This window comes from Melopsittacus undulatus, chromosome 3 (assembly GCF_012275295.1).
Source record: "Melopsittacus undulatus isolate bMelUnd1 chromosome 3, bMelUnd1.mat.Z, whole genome shotgun sequence".
NCBI classification, from domain to species: Eukaryota; Metazoa; Chordata; class Aves; order Psittaciformes; family Psittaculidae; genus Melopsittacus; species Melopsittacus undulatus.
This window is the reverse complement of record NC_047529.1, coordinates 91040214-91058655: the sequence shown is the minus strand read 5'-3', so window position 1 is coordinate 91058655 and position 18442 is coordinate 91040214. Positions and strand designations below refer to the sequence as shown.

The 18442-nt window shown below is 36.2% G+C and overlaps 1 protein-coding gene across 1 annotated transcript in view; it reads left to right on the top strand.

The window, feature by feature from the left end:
* LYST (lysosomal trafficking regulator) overlaps positions 1–18442 on the top strand; it is an 80796-nt gene that overhangs the window by 39959 nt on the left and 22395 nt on the right. The window contains exons 17-31 of the mRNA XM_005145994.3: positions 755–1000; positions 2546–2719; positions 3264–3413; positions 4083–4220; positions 5575–5773; positions 7025–7156; positions 8241–8877; positions 9366–9543; positions 10442–10611; positions 11694–11924; positions 12942–13108; positions 13574–13726; positions 15091–15282; positions 15802–15980; positions 17629–17835. Of these exons, the coding sequence (XP_005146051.2) occupies positions 755–1000; positions 2546–2719; positions 3264–3413; positions 4083–4220; positions 5575–5773; positions 7025–7156; positions 8241–8877; positions 9366–9543; positions 10442–10611; positions 11694–11924; positions 12942–13108; positions 13574–13726; positions 15091–15282; positions 15802–15980; positions 17629–17835 (3153 nt within the window). The remainder of the gene's footprint in view (positions 1–754; positions 1001–2545; positions 2720–3263; positions 3414–4082; positions 4221–5574; positions 5774–7024; positions 7157–8240; positions 8878–9365; positions 9544–10441; positions 10612–11693; positions 11925–12941; positions 13109–13573; positions 13727–15090; positions 15283–15801; positions 15981–17628; positions 17836–18442) is intronic.

Below are 18442 nucleotides of genomic sequence, written 5' to 3'. Positions count from 1 at the left end.
TTAAGAAAGAATGAATGGAATAAGTAAAAAACCTAGCAAATCATTCATGCACCTTTTAAGCTTATTTTGCCTTACAGAACACCAAGTAACCGGAGAGAGCTAAGCTCAACTGATGAATTAATCTCTGCACTTCTGTATAGAATGGAAGTGCCTTAAATGTAATTATTTTGTTTTAAATAACCTTCCAAATATGGTCATTTTACATTTTATGTGACAATGAGTTTTACACAACAGCTTTGGTTCTGGTCTAAGTCTCTTTACTGTTAATGGAACTTCTATTGAAAACATTTTATGGCAAAGATGATTAAAGGATAGACTTAAACCAGAAGAATTTTTATAAAAAATAGATAACTTTCTATTTTGGACTTGCCACTTTAGGAAGGAAAAAACAATTTGCCCAGTACCTCTGTGTGCTCACTTTCTTTAAAATTTGTCAGAAGTTTTCTTCTGCAAAATAGGTGTAGTTCTTGAAGGAGTAAAAAGGGGATCCCTAGTGGAATTTTTTTAGTCCTTTCTCTACCTTCAGTGCTGTAGCTATTGCTAAAATTTGCTAAAATTTAGGAATCCTGTTGCATTTCTGTGCACATGCATTCACATAGAACTTAAGAGCACACTAATGGTAAAATAGAAATGAACTGCCAAAGTTGCTGCTACTTGCTGTTTGATGGCTTTTCCGTGTGGCTTTTGGGGGTGGTGGTTTGGGGTTTTTTGCATTAAACTTTCTTGAAAAGCTTATAAACTTCTCTTGTTTCAGGAGAGTCTTGCTGTTGTTTATACCACGTGCTGCCCTGGTCAGTACACCATATATGAACCTGTTATTAGACTAAAAGGCCAAGTGAAAACTGTACCTTCCCAGAGACCTTTCAGTTTAAAAGAAGTTCAGAGCAATATATTGGACTCTCATCACCTGAAAGTACTTCAGCCTGTTGAATATAAAACTCTTCAGGGTATTCTACATGAGATTGGAGGAACTGGTGCATTTGTTTTCCTCTTTGCTAGGGTAAGGGGATTGGAGGAGGGGGTGCATGTCTGTGTTCTCCAATATAAGCTTTCTTGGATCTTGGATAGCAAATCACATATTCTAGCTGCCTTGCTTTAATCTGCATGTGATCTATTTTTCCTATAGAAAATTAATGGAAAATACCTGTGGCATAACACAGGTTGTTTTAACTTGGAAACTTAATTATAATTATGTAATGGTTTTTATAATATTACTAGTGTGTAATATGTGGTGTTACATTCTGATTTAGAGATGAGGTTTCTAAATGTCAGAAGAGTTTAGGAGTGTTGCAGAACTGATCATTTTTTTCAGAAGTGCTTAAATTCATTGTGCATCTTTGGCACTTCAAACAATATTCACAATGCAAGCATGAATAAATATAAAACTACATAGTGTGCAGAGGTCTGTTTTTATCTAATAGAGCTTTTCAAGATAATTCTTCAGCCACATTCAAAGCCTTATCCTGTTTTCTGAAATTAAGTATTTTCTTAATCTGGAGGCTGTGAGACTTCACTTAGTTACTACTTAATTCTAGTAGCTGAGGCTAATACTTGTGCTAGGAGTCTCTCAAGTACTACAGTTAATTCAAAATACTAATGTAGGCCTAAAACATGTTCGTTTTGTGTGCCCCTGGCAATGGTAGTGTTCTGAAAGTTGTATGGAGAGTAACCAGTGCACATTAGATGCACTTGCATGTTCAGGCTTCTGGTTATGAAGCCACTGCCTGCTGTAATTTTAACATCTGTACTGAAATATTAGGAGAAAATTCTTACTCATGTTACTGCATTATGTACATGTGTGTGAAGTGCTACAGATCTTGCTGTAGACTGCATCAGAAAAGCAAGTAAACAATAGATCAGCTTCCAGCCAGTACAGATATACATGTACCTAAGTGCAGTAGAATTAACAGGTACACAGAAGGGAACCTATGGGAACTAAAATTTTGTTCATGTGAGATTTCTTTCTTGCGCATTTTCTGTAAAAATACTGCTTGCTCTTTTTGGGGGATTCAAGAATAGTGGGAAGCAAAGAGTGAAGAGTGGTCTGTGGTCTTCGTATATCAAACTGCTTGGCTCTTCATGGACAAATAGAACCTTCATGTTCTGATCTATCTATCTAGAGATAGTCTAGACCTTTAGGAACCTTAGTAAACCTTTTCTTAAACATTTAGAAAATGTACTTTTGCAGGGCAAACAACAGAGTTTATTCTTACAAATGATTGTGTATTTCATGACCTTGTGACTTCATAGCATGGCAAAACCTCTAAATTTTACTTAGAACAGATTCTTTTTTTAAAAAAGGATTCTTATAATGGGACTTCTGTTTTCTTAGCAGATAGTAATTTACCACAGCAGGAATTATCACTTGAGATGTAATAATACATGAATGTACATACATAACCTAAAAATGAAGGTACATAACCTCAAAGTCTCCAAAACAGACTTAATCCAGAAGTTATGATTTAAGGCTGCAACAAAGTATTTTTAAGGCTCTTTTTTCTAAATGTTTATCATTTAAACTGTTCTACAAAATTTGCCTTTTCAGGTTGTAGAGATTAGCAGCTGTGAAGACACTCAAGCTTTAGCACTGCAACTTATACTATCTTTAACAAAATACAATCAACAGAGAATACAAGAGATGGACAATTGTAATGGCTATTCTATGATTCATCGCGTGTTGATCAAACCAAAATGCATTGTTGGATTTTGCATGCTGAAGGTAGAGTGCTCTTTAAACCTGATATTTTGGCCAGTGTTAGCACAAATTTAGAAACTTCTGTGAGTTTAATTCTACATTTGAAACTGTCTTCACGAAGGCAGAACAGTGATTTGGAGCAAGTTTGGTGTAGGAGAACTAGTAACTCCTCATAGGTAAGGGAATAAAAATGAAGTATTGGGAGATCCTGATTTCAGAAGAAATGGGGAGGATGCAGCTGCCAGAGCAGGATGTTTTGAGCAAGCTTAAACTTGAAAGCAACTAATAAAAATATTTCAGTGCACTTGAAAAACTTTATTTTTTTTTTTAAATTGTAGTGGTGTTATAACAAAGAAAGCTTTGTTGTAGCGCCAAAATAAAAAAGCTTCTTGAATGCCTCCAGTGGGGTTACTAAGCTCAATAACAATTCTCAAAGGTGACCAGGTTGATGTATGTCTTTCCTATTAAGAGTTTGTCTCTTTAAAGATTTTCTTTTTATAAGTAGGGTAAGAAAAACTGCTGCTTCGTGCTTATGACATTAAAAAAAAAATTCCCCTCTCTCTTCAAGACACTCTTAGAAGGATGCTGCAGTGATGAGATTCTCTATATAAATGAAAATGGGCAATTCATGCTTGACACAGATTCTACTGCAGTCATCCAAGATGTTCAAATATTAGAAAAGCTGCTTCTTGACTGGAAGATATGGTCTAAAGCAAAGGTAATTACTTAAATTCTGGAAAAATTTTAAGTTTAAAACTTAATATATAAAAAGAATAATTACTGTGAGGTCTGAAATTAATTTCTCTTGTCAGAAGTCAGTACTTACTCAAACTTTCTAAAATTAATGGTCTTTATTTTTCTTTAACTAGCTGGTAATAGCATCAAGTTCCTATTATCAATGATGGAGGTATCCGTAGTGTATTAAATTTTGTAAATGTAAATTTGCTTGAGTTGAATGGATTAAATTTTTAGGGGTACTTGTCAAGAGGGAAGATCTGCTTCCCTCTGGAGTTATGCTGTTGAAAATAACCATCTGCTGTTAATAATTTATGCAAAATGAGTTTTAGGCAAGAAGTAATTTTTTGGTAGCTTAATCATAAATATGCTTGTTTTTATATGAGCAAGACTTTTCTGATAGTTTCTAGTTCTGACCTGATCATTTGCAGTTATTTAGTCATATTCTTAGGTGTGAAACTAACTTGAAGTGGTTATGTACCCAAACTGTTTTGTTTGGGGTTTGGTTTTTTGGTTTGGAGTTTTGGGGGGTTTTTTGGTGGTGTTTTTTGGTGAGTTTTTTTTTTGGGGGGGAGAGGGGTTTATTTTTTTTTCTCAGTGTGTAGACATGGAAATCTGTTTTTCAAAGACATGTTTCTGCTTTATTTTTCAGCAAGGTGTTTGGGAAACTCTGTTAGCAGCTCTAGAAATCCTTATCAGAGCTAACCATCACCAGCAGATGTTTAACATTAAGCAGCTGTTGAAAGCTCAAGTGGTACATCACTTCCTGTTAACTTGTCAGGTTCTGCAGGTATTTTCACTCAGAAATCCTACTTTGTGGTTGGCAAATACTCAGTTTTACTTGGAGGTGGGATGGTGGAGACTAAATGCTATAGAAAAAAACTGCTTTAGTAGACTGTCCTCCATGCTTCCAGACCCATTTCATAATCTTCAGCAGGCATTCTATAAATTGATACAGTTCCTTTCTGGGTGCTCTGTTTACTGGTGGACAGAAGGGACAAGGGGCAAGAGATTCTAACAGTCTGGTACTATTTGAAAACCTAGGCCCCTGGTTACCTGCCCAATCCATACATGAGTGGGAGCTTAAATGAGATGTGAGTCTTTTTATAAAAGACCTGAAATGTCTCATACTAGTTGAAGTCTTCATTGCTGAAAAACATAGAATCATAGAATAGTTAGGGTTGGAAAGGACCTTAAGATCATCTCATTCCAACCACCCTGCCATGGGCAGGGACACCTCACACTAAACCATGTCACCCATAGATAATGTGCAAGCAAGAGAAGCTATCCTGTATCTTATCAGAGCTAACAGGGCAACTGGCCTGTAGCTCTCAGTCTGAGCACTCTTCCCAAAATTTTGATCCAGTAGTAGTTTCTTCCATAGCATGAGATAGCCATTCTAAAAAGGACTTTGTGAAAGCGCTTCAGCCTTTTGGTAGTCTTTTCATACAGCAGTCTCAGTGAAGATGCTAAGAAGAGGTGAAATTTAGAGAAGTTAGGGTAAATTAGGAACAAGTTAATCACCATGCTCACATTAGTGAGCTCGCATTATGCAAGTTTCTTGAAGCCCTGTTCTAAAAAGCATTATTCAGTTACATTTTTTTCCAATAGCCAGTCAAATGCTATAGAATGCTTGATCAAGCAGAAATTATAAATATAGTTATCAATAAAATCTCAAATATCTGTTTATAAAAATAGCTATTGAGGTGGAAATACAGAAGACCCAGTGTATGGCACTGCTCAAAAAGGTCTTAGCATTTTACATGTTGGTATCAGCAACTGTTTTCTCTACAAATATGTAATATAGTGAATGACAGTAAATGATACTTTCAGTGGTGATTTGTGTCCTAAGGCTCCAGCATTTCAAGTCAAAGTAGTGTAATTTGTAGAAGATTTTCATGTTCTGAAAATGAACTTCTGTAACATCTGCAGACTTTTGTGCCTGAATTTTGCATGCTGGACTTGAGTAACATTGAGAAAGTACAATAGTGCCTCTCTAAAAAGTGCAGGCTTTATTACTTAAGCTTTAGTTTTTTTCAACTTGTCTGTTTTATAGCATGACAATTTAAAATTAAAGAAAAAATGCAGTTTATATCAAATTAAAAGTAACAGTAACTGACAGTTGTACTGCTCTTCCTTTCTAGGAGCATAAAGAAGGGCACTTCACATCCCTGCCTCGGGAGGTTTGCAGGTCATTTGTGAAAATAATTGAAGAAGTCCTTGGATCGCCCCCAGACCTGGAACTGCTGACACTGGTTTTCAATTTCCTCTTAGCAGTTCACCCTCCCACTAATACATATGTTTGTCACAATCCTACCAACTTCTACTTTTCCCTGCACATAGGTAGATACGTTTAACTAGAAATAAATAAGATTAAAATCTAGTCATTAATTAGTAGCTCAGTCTTTCACTCTTATAAATTACTATTCTATGAATATATTTGATTGCTACATTGTAATAACTATATTTTAAAATTATTGAACTCTTTGGACTTAGTAAAGTAACAATAGTTCATAGTCCTGAGAGACATAATTAGACTTTACCTGGCTTACTTGAGGTGCTTTCTTCTGTCTACAGCCATAGATAATCTCTCTGGTGGTTATGTCTTGAACTTTCTTTAAAGATTGATGCTGCTAAATGGAATGTGTAACATTAGCTGCCTGTATGAACCCATTTGCCTGTGGTCAAATCTTAGAGTAAAATATTTAATTTACCTATGATTGAAGATTATTTGGAAACATTTGTACATGGACCTTTTTCTCTCTACTTTGTTTCCTGTTACTGAATTCCTATAAAAATAGAAGGCCTGAGAAGCATTTTTAACAAATGATCAGTTGCACTGCAAGATATCATTGACAGGCACCAGCAGCATATTGCATGCAAGCTAGTGAAAGTACCTATGTGCTTAGAGGGGTCTAGGTCTAGCACAGCAGTTGTCTTAAGTATATCTGTACTAGATGATCACTTTGGTAAAATGAGTGATATGAGCTTTAAAAATTCACTCTTGTTATTTTGAAAAATGAGAACCTGGTAGATACATAATTCATGTAGCATTGTACAACCTTTTACCATAATTTATGTAAATATGGAAAGCATAATCCAAGTTTGAAATGTGTTCTCCTTTTGCAGATGCCTGTGAAACTCCAGTTTTGGTAATCAGTTTCAAAGGCAGTACAGTTGTTTTATCTGCATCTGTTCTCTAATGCAAAGAAATGCAGAATTCCAAGCAAGAGTAGAATGTACTTTGTGATACTTTGAGCCTTAGTAGATAAAACTGTTTGACGACAGTCACCTGTTTTCAACATGGTGAAAGTAATTTATTACTGCTTGTATGACTGCAAGGACTATCTTTAAATGCAATCGCTTTAGAACATCATAATATTTTCAGTATTCTAAAGTAAACTTTAAAGATATATCACCAAAACGAAAGTTTTTTTTCTCAAATGCTTTTCCTGATGTTTGAGTTGAGCACTTCTCATTACCCTCCAGTGATAGGCTTGAAATGTAACCTGACTACTGTGAGTCTCAATATATATGAAGAAGACAAACTCAAAAAGCTCTTGCATAACTTTTACCCTTCTCTTTTCTTTCTAGATGGCAAAATTTTTCAGGAGAAAGTTGAATCACTTAAGTACCTGAGAAATTCCAGCAGTGGTGGGAAGTCAGTGGACAGCTCTGCATTTATGATTACAACTCCAACTGGATTTACAGCTTTACCACTGGAAGGTAAAACAGTGCTGGAAAAACTTAAAGACACAGTCATTTGGCAGATGACTAGAGTGCTTTAAAGTGTTACTTTTCCACAGATATTTCTTACAAAGCTCTCTCTGTCCCTTGGAGCTTGATGCCTGAAAAACTGAGTAAGGAGGATGCAGTTGAACATGCTACCTAAACTGCTCTTCATTCTCTAGTTGAGATAAGTTGCCATATTGACAGCTTGGGTGGAGAAGTGGACCAGATAGCTGAACAATTTCATTTGTTAAACAGACCTGGTAGAGATGTGTAAGACTGCCTTAACCGGGCGTTAGTTGAAATTGTGAGTTGTAAGCCGCTATCCTATCTATGCAAAAGGCATTAAGCTGATTTTTTTTTTCTGTGCATAATGAAAGTGTTGGCATTCAGTTATACTGCAGGTATACTGTTCCTACATGATAGAGGATGGTAAAGTTTATCCTATAAAGAATAACTTGGATACCTTGGTTGTATAAATTAAAATCTAATAACTTTCTAGAAACAGTCTTATTATATAGCATTCTAAATAAGTTGAGGTCTATGAAGTTAGCTGCTTTGAATCAGTTTTTAATTCCTCTGCTATAGATGCTGAAATAGTGTGAAGTTATTACGTAGTTGAAGCTGGTAACTTTTTCACTGACAACCGAAACATGTTGGTAGATTGGACCTCTGATGCAAGAGTTTGAAACAGAGCAACCTGCTCTATTTGAGCCTGCTTTTGAGCAGGAAGGTTGAGCTAGACAATCTCCAGAGGTGCCTTCCACCCTCAATGTTTCTATGATTCTGTGCAAATTCCTGTTGAGGGTTTGTTGAGATGATTTTGTAAATCCAGAAACTCCAGTATATATGCAAAAATTATTTGTCATTTTATATATTTTTCAGATTTATTACCTGCTGCATAATAGCTTACTATCTCTACTTGACTGGCCAAATTTGAGCTATGCTAGGTGTTGAGCTAGTTTTGCCACATAGAATTAGCCTGGGTCTTCACTGTGTTAAAGATATGTGGAGTGCAGCATTGAGGGAAAAGCTTGTTTCTAGTGTAAAATGAATGCTCAAGTTATCCTTATTTCTCTAGGGAGCACTTCCAAGGCTAGTGTACAGCAGAAAATAGGCTCTCAGACACCTAAAAGGCTTTGCAAAAGCCTACCAGCATCTCCTACTTCCTCACCTCGAGTTCATCAAAAAGGACTGACTGAAAGAATGGGAAGGAGTGTTGATGACCTGCAGGCTATTGGCAAGTGTGACTACATTGATCTGCAGGGTAGAACTGGTTTTGTAGGAAGCTCTGAAACCGTAAAGAGAGTCCAGGAAGAACTCTTTCTTAGCAGTTGTGAGTCTGCAAAAACAGTTTGTGACTCGGAGTTAACATCTGCTGAAACATTTGAAGATATTGCAAAAGAAGAAGAGTTAACTGAAAATACATTTGAGAGCAAAGAAGCAGACACAGACCTCAAATGTAATGAAGGTGGTGGTGCTGCAGCTGGGCCGTCACTAAGTCGTCCAGACAATCTCAAGGGACTGCCTTCATTTCAGAAGACTCAGAGTAATTTTGCAGGGTTGGGCTTAGCATTTTCTGTTCATGGAGGATCATCAGCCATTGCTCGCTGGCCAAGCTTTGTTGACAAGAATGCACTTGCTGAAGACTGGGAGAGCCTTGCTTTTTCTTCAGCTAATGAGAATATCGAACAAGCATCTGAAAGCCCTGACGATAGGTAAGCAGATAAGCAAAATAGTATATTAGCAGTACCTCAGTATATGAGTTTTAATTCTGCAATCCTTGGTCTTGATTACTATTTTACAAAAATTGTAAGCCTGAAAGTGAAGGCTATGTTTTCAGTGGCTGTCATAAATCAATTCATTCAGCTTTTAGTCTGTAGAATTGCATTGTTTCAATTTTTGCGATCTTTCTTTTCATAGCAAACTTTAAAGATTAAGAATTTGGCATGTACAGTAGGAGTGGGAACTTCTTACGCTACCTCACAAAAAATCTCAAGCAAATAGTTCTGATCAGATTATCCTTTTTGTTATCTGCCATCCAAAAGTAAGTGTTAATGAAGAGTGGTAATAGGAGTCTTGGAGAAATGCTTGCCAGATTTCCTCTTTCCTCTCCTGCCCAAGAGTAGAAAAGATTATGCTTTTTTTTTTAATGTTTCCTGTTGTAGACAATAAACTGTAGTGCAAAATATTCCTCTGTTTTCAGATGTACAGAAGACTATCTTGTGCTTATCTGTTGTGGGTTATATGACCTCTTGCGTGGAGTTCTCCTAATCCTACCAGATATCATGCTAGAAGATGTGATGGACAAACTTATCCAACCTGATTATCTTATAGTTCTTGTGAACCACCCATCTCCTCTCATACAACAAGGAGTTATTAAAGTAGGTCTATGCAAAATGCTTTCAGCTAAAAAGTTACAAACTAGTGTTGTTAACATGTTGGCAATATCAATTTTCTAAATTCCTTTTAATTTGCTTTAGATAATTTTCTAGGTTTACTTCTGAGTTTTAAGATATATTTCCACCCTCACAGATTTTCTTTTTTTAAAAAAGCACCCAAAAACAAAAGCAAATAAAACAAACCACAACACGAATTTAAAATCTTGCAATAAGTAAATATAGTCTATGATTTAAGCCAGAGTATACCACAGCTTTACTGATGTAAATGGAAGCAACAATGTAGGAAGTTGGTGACTGTCTCTTGAGCATTAAATTCATGATGCATTCTTTTAAATTAAGGTGCAAGCAAAGTTTTGACTAGTAACACAGTTGACTTTCAGTTATTCCAGTGTGTTATGTGCATATCTGTGGCCTGAAAATGGACTTGAGACTTCAGACTGTTTTCAGAGATTTTTGTAGTATTGACAAAGACAATGTTGCTGGATGATAACATTGTGTAGATTTAAAACTATATGGATTTCTGGTTTAATTTGAGGAAGAATAAGATTATGTAACTTTATTAACAAAAATTGCATACACACCAAAGTACAGTATTTAACAAGTATAGAAAGTCTGAATGTATTTATATGTGCATTGTGACTGTTGTGTGATTTCATCTCCCTCACCCCAAATTACTAAAAACCTAAGTTTTTATATTAAAAGTATAAAGTCAGCTGACATGTAGTGGAGCACTATAGATTGCAGTTGCAATAGTGCAACTGATGTTTTTAATCTGAAATTTTATTTTTTTTATTTCAAACTATTCAAGCCACAGACAAGAGCTTAACTTTCAAGGGAGTTATTTTAAATGTTTAAATCTTAATTATGCATTTATTTTTAGTTGTTGGATGCATATTTCAACAGAGCAAGGAGGGAGCAGAAGGAGAAGTTCTTAAAGAATCGAGGGTTCTCCTTGCTAGCCAACCAGCTGTACCTTCACCAGGGGACTCAGGAAGTTGTAGAGTGCTTTTTGGAAATGCTCTTTGGCCGCTCTGTTGGCTTGGATGAAGAGTAAGTTAATGCTTTGCTTTTGCATCCTGTAACTTATTATTTTAAGTACAAGCAGTGAGCCTTGCAGGAGGCAAGGATATAGGTTAGATTTCTATTTCCTATACTCTTCCTAGCAGTCAACAACCATACAAAAAATGTTCTTTGAAAACTGTTTTGAAATGTTTTGCCTTGTACCTTTAACACTTGAATGTATTAAAGTTCTTATGACTACTGTGGCCTGTAAACTGTTTGTAAACAACTTCTGATGGGTGCTAGCAGCTGGAAACTTCTAAACCCTCAGCTTTTCTGAGGCCTCAGAGGCTTTTGCACTTCAAATGTCCTGTAATCAGTTTAACTCTTCTTTTTCTGAGCCTACATGGAACTGGCTTATATCCTTAGATGTTTTAAGCAGCAGTCATGCTGCTGCTCCTGGATTTTGATAGGTGATTAAGGAAAAAGCTTGATGCCTTGACTTAGCCCTGAGTTTAAATCCCTATTTCCTTTAGCAAAATCCCACAGGTATGCCATTTCCTTGAATCTAAGAGCCACCTCATAGTGAGAGGAAAGGAAATTACTTCTAAGACAAATATCTAAATAAATTCCATTTTTTTTAATTAGTCTGACTACTTAATGTTTGTACAGGGAGTACATGCATCTGAGTTTAGTCAGCAGTGCAAAACTTAATGAAACTTCAAAAGTAATGGATATAGGACATCAAGCCTGCTGTCAGTCAGTCTGTTATATTGATGCCAAGCTCTATCTGATTTCTTGATAGGCTATGCCAGTTGTAATACTTATAACTGGAAAGATGATTTGTCATATTGATAAAAAAACCCAAACCCTGTTTTTGTGAAATTTCTATTGTAGATGGTAGTTAGCTGAAGCTTCAGATATACTTCTAAGATACTATGTTTCCTTGTGGTGCTTTGAAGTGTTTATTTTGCTCAATGTTTTATAACTTTTAGCAGACAGGCATTGTTACTGCAATGAAATGTAGGAAATTACCATCTACTTCTTAGCCAAAATACTCATATAGACTGGTAGTCCAGTTGCATATACCAGGTTGCCATTTAAAGCATGTCACTAACATTTTGTGTTAATAGATTTGATCTGGAAGATGTCAAGAATGTTGGACTCTTTCGAAAATGGTGTGTCATTCCTCTTCTGGGTCTTATTGAGAACTCTCTGTATGATAATGTCCTGCTGCATAACTGCTTCTGTCTCCTGCTACAAATCATGAATTCCTGTTCAAAAGTTGCAGATCTACTGCTTGATAATGGTTTGCTCTACGTGTTGTGTAATACACTGGCTGCTCTTAATGGACTGGAAACAAAGTGAGTATTTTATCATTTTCCTATCATTGAACGTCATCGTATGAATGATACATTTATATCATTGCATCATGTACAATTGTAACAACTGTATTATAGTTGCTATGAAATAGTCCAGGCACAACCTTAAGTCTAGCAAAAATTACAATTTTTTTTTGTTCTACTTTATAAAATGATCAGAGAGAATGTACAAAATAATACTGTTTGAGGCTTTAGGATTTAATGATACCTGCAAGTGAAAATTGATGTTTAGCTGTTCAGTTCAAACAAAGAAATGCAAAATGTTCTTTCCATACCTTAAACTTTCAAGTGATAAACTTTGTGACATCTTAAAATGCAAACCTGTCACACTGTGAGCATTTCGGATGCTTTTTCTACTAAAACTCACCTGAACAGTAAGATAAAGGTCCAGGAGATGGTAGTATTCTACCATACCTGTAGGTAAACTCTCCTGTGCTGCCTGTGATTTAATATTTGATAATTTGAGAAAACTAAATTATTTCATTAATTACATGCATTCTGTACTTTAAGAGAGGTTATTCAGTGAGGGAAGGAGAGGTGGGTTTTAGTTAATTTCTTTGGTTGGTATCCTGAATAAATACAGATTTCCTTTTTACCCCAGTATGTTCAGCATACTTACAAAGTGAGATACTACCCTGTTGGTTTGTTGTTTGGGTTTTTGTTGGGTTTTTTTTTGGGGGGGCAAGGCGTGGTGAGAAATACAGGACTTCAGACCTGTTCTTTAACTTAAATATCTGATAATAATGCATCATTGCTTTTCCAATAGAACTTTGTTACAATTTTAATGTTACTGTCTCAAAGATTTGCAGGTATCCAGGCTGCTAAAGTTAAAAAGGCATCTTTTCATTAGTGTTCCAGTCTTCAGGAGTAATATTTTAATATAAAGTACAGTATAAGATACAATTGGCAGAAGTAACAAGGGGAATAGTAACGGGTCTTGTAATGGGTTACAATCTATTAGAATTGTAATGTTTCTGGTAACTACAACTTTGTTTGCAGCATTCCCTTGAATGACTACAAGTTACTTGCATGTGATATACAACAGCTGCTGGTAGCAGTTGCAATTCATGCCTGCAGCTCCTCAGGTTCTCAGTATTTTCGTGTTATTGAAGACCTCATTGTGCTGCTGGGTCATCTTCAAAATAGTAAAAATGCAAGGATGCAAAGTAAGTTGTCTGTTTATTTTGGGGGTCCTGGGACTGGAGAAGTAAATCCCTTCCCCACTGATTTTTGTTTGTTCCTGCTGAGGGAGAAGGGGAAGTTTTCTGGTGATGGATATTTTTCTTCCAAGTGGTTCTTGAAGTAGTAGTGTTCCTCAGGAATTTGCCTTGTGGTAAAGAATTGTTTATTGCTAATCTGAATAAACAGTAAGTCAGTAAGGACATTTTAATGGAAATGTTCTATACAGTTTCATTTAGCTTATTTCAGGATAAGAAAATTCAATAGCTTTTTCATGAGAGCTCACCTGTGGCCTGTCTGTATCTGTGAAATAATGAGGTGACTTCTGTGGAATCGAGAGCTTTAGCTCTTGGCATGTTTTGTGTATTTTTACTTGTTACAGACATCTGATTAAAAAAATCTTGAAGATGTGTAAAGAATGTCAGGTATCCTTTGTATGCCTCTTTCCGTAGATATAGCAGTTGTTCTGCAGTTAAGAGTTCTTCAAGCAGCCATTGAACTAATAAAAACTACAGCAAGCCAGGATGCTCAGGAGCAGGTTGGTTCAGTCCCATCACAATCTGCACCCCATCGTGCCATGTTTCAAAAGCGTAAAGGGATTGCTGGTGAGTACCGGAAGTGTAATATCCTTGTACCTTCTCCTGTATGTATTACTTTCAAACTATAATTTCAGTGATCCAACAAATGGGTCCAGTTGCTTTGCTTTTTCTGTGGATTGGCTTTATAAATCAATAAACATTTTTAGAATAGCATAGCCTGTACCCATTTTGAACTTGTGGGGTTTTGTTTTAGGAGGAGGAAGTAGGCTACAAAAATGAGATCTTTCACCTTACTCTCACTGCAGTGTCTAAAGCCAGATATTACCTTCTTTTGGGATTCTCTTCAATTCACTAGTTACTATAAAAACATTTTTGCTAAGTAATTCATAGTGGTTTTAGTAGCCAACTTCACAGTAAGGAAACACCAAAATAAAGTTAGTGCTTGTAATTTTAACACATAGTTAATACATAGTTAACATTTTGAAGTAAATTCCTGGCACTCCAAATTTATAGTTGGGAATGTGAGATTCCTAGATTCCACTGTAGTTGTACTTGTAAAGCGCTAGTACAGTTCTAGCTGTAGAAGTTGATAGCTTATGAATCCTGTAAAGGTTTTGGAGTCTTCTGGCTGGAAATTTATTGTTTATATGTATCTCCTATAAATGAAGCTGCATTTAAGACTTTGTACAAGATACACTTTTAAAACCTGACATGTATTTGATAAAAAAAAAAAAAAAAAAACACACCGGAAACCGGCCTCAAACAAAAAAAAAAAACCTGCTGTTAGAGAGGCCTGGAGTAACTGGGACTATCAGCCTAGGTAACTGTAGTGAAAATACTTTTATATCAGCAAATCTGATAAGGCACTAAAGAAGACTTAAAAAAATAGTTATTTCTGAAAGAATCAAGTTCAGTCAGGGTCTACCAGTTCATTTCAAGAAAATATTAATTAATATCCTTCTGAGTTAGAAATAGTACTTCTATTAAAATTAGTGGCAATGGCTATGGTACAAAATGTTGTTTATAAACTGTTAATACAAGTGATGACTCATTTGTGCTGATAAACCTACTTTGATACGCAGTAATTCTCTTGCATGGTTAATTTTTAATCCTTTATCATAATTATACAGTAAAAAGATAAATAAAAATAACTGTTAGAATCTGCTTTACACAAATATGCACATTGTAGAATGAATGTGATCCTGAGAATAGCTCATTTCTAAGTATTATTTCCTGAGTTTTGTATATTTATTTTCAAATAGAAAAGCTTTTAAAAGACAAACTTCCAGATAAAACATATGCCTTCTTCAGTAGTTATGTATTTCAAATGTTTGCTTAAATGATGTGAGCTCTTTGGATGAAAGCAGTTGCTGAATGATTAACTCTTTGTGTATTTTAGTAAGATGCTATTAGTGCTTCTCTCTTTAAAGGCTCCAAAAAGTTTCCACTTGCTCAGTCTGATGCTCTGCTGATGAAAATGCGCTCACTAGCTAGTGAAGAATTCAATATGATGATGCAACGGAGAATGAGCCAAGAAAATCCTATTCAAGCCACTGAGGCGGAGTTTGTACAAAGGTTACAAAGGCTGTCTGTTCTAGCTGTTAACAGGCTCATTTATTTAGGTAGGATTTCCTTTTGTTCATCTCTGTTTTGACAGCTAGTGTAGTGCTCTGTGAAAAATGGATTCTTGCTTTTGGAGTGTTGGAATGTTTGAGAAGAATATAATACCGCTGATGCTAGTTTAATGAATTTAACCATTCTCTCAGTAATTTGTCTCTTGGTATTATGTAACTGACAATCTGGATATAGTTTCTACCTGAATGAACTAGATGAGTTGATTTAATTCTATGTTAGTCCATTTGTGTGTTAACTGCCTGAATTATTACCTGAAGATTTAACTCTGTGAAAGGGAGCATCTGTTCTCTTTAAGTGTATTAGTTTGCATGTTTCTGTGAACCGGCTACATTTTGTTAGCAAGACTTGGTAATTTCAGGGGCTAGTTCAAATTCCACACAATAAAGAAGGAGCAGGTATGGCAAATACAGAAGTAAAGGCAGTACTTGATTTAATGTCAACTAAAAGATCATAGATTTGTCTTGCTTGAGATGGTACTGATCAATATGTGCCTCTTTAATTTTAAGCATCTACTGAAGAGTGCCTTGATGTACTGGGTATCACAGAAAATGCAAATCAAAGCAAACTTCCAACATCCCAGCTGGAAGCTGCTGAAGAGGAAAGCCAGCATGAACTGCCTAGCAGAGCAAATCCTTTTCTTAAAGAAATGTTCAAAATGTTGGTGGAAGGTGTCAAAGTAGCCATTGTAAGTAATTGGATATTGTCCACTTTAAATAAAGCATGTTTCATATAATGTTCCTTTATTGGAAACTTATAATGCATGTACTCTTCTGTCCACAAATGCTTTTCTTACTGTTTCAATTAAGCTATGGCATTAAAAACTCTGTTTAGCCTCCAAGTTACTCTGCAGTTGTAAAAAAATGCATCTGTTCTTATTTTTACCTGAGCAAAATTCTGCTTCTTGAACAAGCACACTAGACTTCTGTGTGGTCCACAAATTTGCTTTGTCTCTTAAACCTCAACATTTCAGTTTGGAGCCTATAAAACAAGATCTGCTGTGCATCTGTAGATGATGGAGAGTTTGAGCAATTTGTGTCTATAATGTATTTTAGAGTTGAGAAGGAGAATTTTCTTTTTTTGTCAGTTGTAGCCAAAGGGTTGAGAGTTTACTAGCATACGGGTGATAACCTGTTCACCTATCCAAGGTGATTGAGTTTTGCTTGGGTAATTTGAAATAGTTTTATTGGAAAACAACTTATTGTGCTGTGTTTCTTTATTTCTCTTAGACCATCTTTATAAAAAGTAGCTCAACCTAATTTTCTTTCTAGCTCTGGAAAATTAAGTTAGGTTGAAGGAGGTGATCCTGCCCCTCTACTCTGCTCTTGTGAGACCTCACATGGAGTATTGTGTACAGTTCTGGTGTCCTCAACATAAGAAGGACATGGAACTGTTGGAACAAGTCCAGAGGAGGCCACGAGGATGATCAGGGGACTGGAGCACCTCCTGTATAAAGACAGGCTGAGGAAGTTGGGGCTGTTGAGCCTGGAGAAGAGAAGGCTGCGTGGAGACCTCATAGCAGCCTTCCAGTATCTGAAGGGGGCCTACAAGGATGCTGGGGAGGGACTCTTCATTAGGACTGCAGTGACAGGAAAGGGGTAATAGGTTAAAACTTAAACAGGGGAAGTTTAAATTGGATATAAGGAAGAAATTCTTTACTGTGAGGGTGGTGAGGCACTGGAATGGGTTGCCCAGGGAGGTTGTGAATGCTCCATCCCTGGTGGTGTTCAAGGCCAGGTTGGACAGAGCCTTGGGTGTCATGGTTTAGTGTGAGGTGTCCCTGCCAGTGGCAGGGGGGCTGGAACTAGATGATCTTAAGGTCCTTTCCAACCTGAACTATTCTATCTTATCTTTCAATCATGCTTTATTTATACTTACCAAAGATGGCAGTTTTCTTTTTGTGAGCACAAGCACCTCAGTCCAATGCCTGGTTTCTAATCTTTTGAGGTAATTTATTCAGAAGCAGGTGATTAATGTAGGACTACTCATTAAAATAAGCAAACAAAAAAACCCTTTTTTTTTTTAAACCCTCTACATCACAATTTACACTGTTTGGATTATTGTATAGTCCATCTAACTGAAAATCCATTTTTTTTCTTAATATTGGCAGATTGAGAAAAATGTGCTTATCTTCTTAGAATGAATAAACCCTTCTTCAGTTTTTAGTAAAACACCTTTTAAACTGTAATAATCATCTTTAAACTAAAATTAAACACTTTATATTGGTAGAGAAATCTTTGTCTTTACATTTTGATTGTACTAACTGTGTGTTGTGTAATGTGAAAAACTTGGTAAATGCAAATTTTAACTCTGTAATAAATAAATCTCTTACTTAGGGCACCAGCAGAATGAATGCACCAAAGCAACAGTGGAAACGAATCCTTTTGTCATGTAAGGACACATTCCGTACACAACTTGGCAGGCTTCTTGTACATAACTTGTCTCCAACAAGGCCACTGCAAGAGAGAAAACAGACTTTGGAGATGATACATGAAATAAATCACCAAGAGATTATGCGTGACTGTCTCAGCCCAAATTTGCAAGTAGGTTCAAGAATGTGAAAAAAAGTTTGTAAAACCTGTATTCAATGCTTTTGTTTATATTTTACAGTTCACTGGTGTTTTAGCAATATTTAGTGTAATGACAAAGCTATGTCATACAAAATACATATGTGTACCTCTGAAATTGCTATATTACCCTGAGGGTAGACAGTTTTCTAAAAGGTAGGATAAAATGGTGATTATAGAATCATAGAATAGTTTGGGTTGGAAAGAACTTTAAGATCATGTAGTTCCAACCCCCCTGCCATCGAGAGATACCTCGCACTAGACTGTGTCACCTGAGGCTCTGTCCATCCTGGCCTTGAACACTGCCAGGAATGGAGCACTAGCAGCTTCTTTGGGTAATGAAGTGCCAGTGCCTCACCACCCTCACAGAAAAGAACTTCTTCCTTGTATTTAACCTAAACTTCCCCTGCTTAAGCTTAAACCCATTACCCCTTGTTGTGTTGCTACAATCTCTGATGAAGAGCCCCTCTCTGGTGTTCTTGTATTCAGATATTGGAAGGCTGTTAAGAGGTCTAAATGATGATGTCTGTAATGTCTAGATTTGTTGACTCTGTAGCACATCAACATCACATCTCCATTGCAG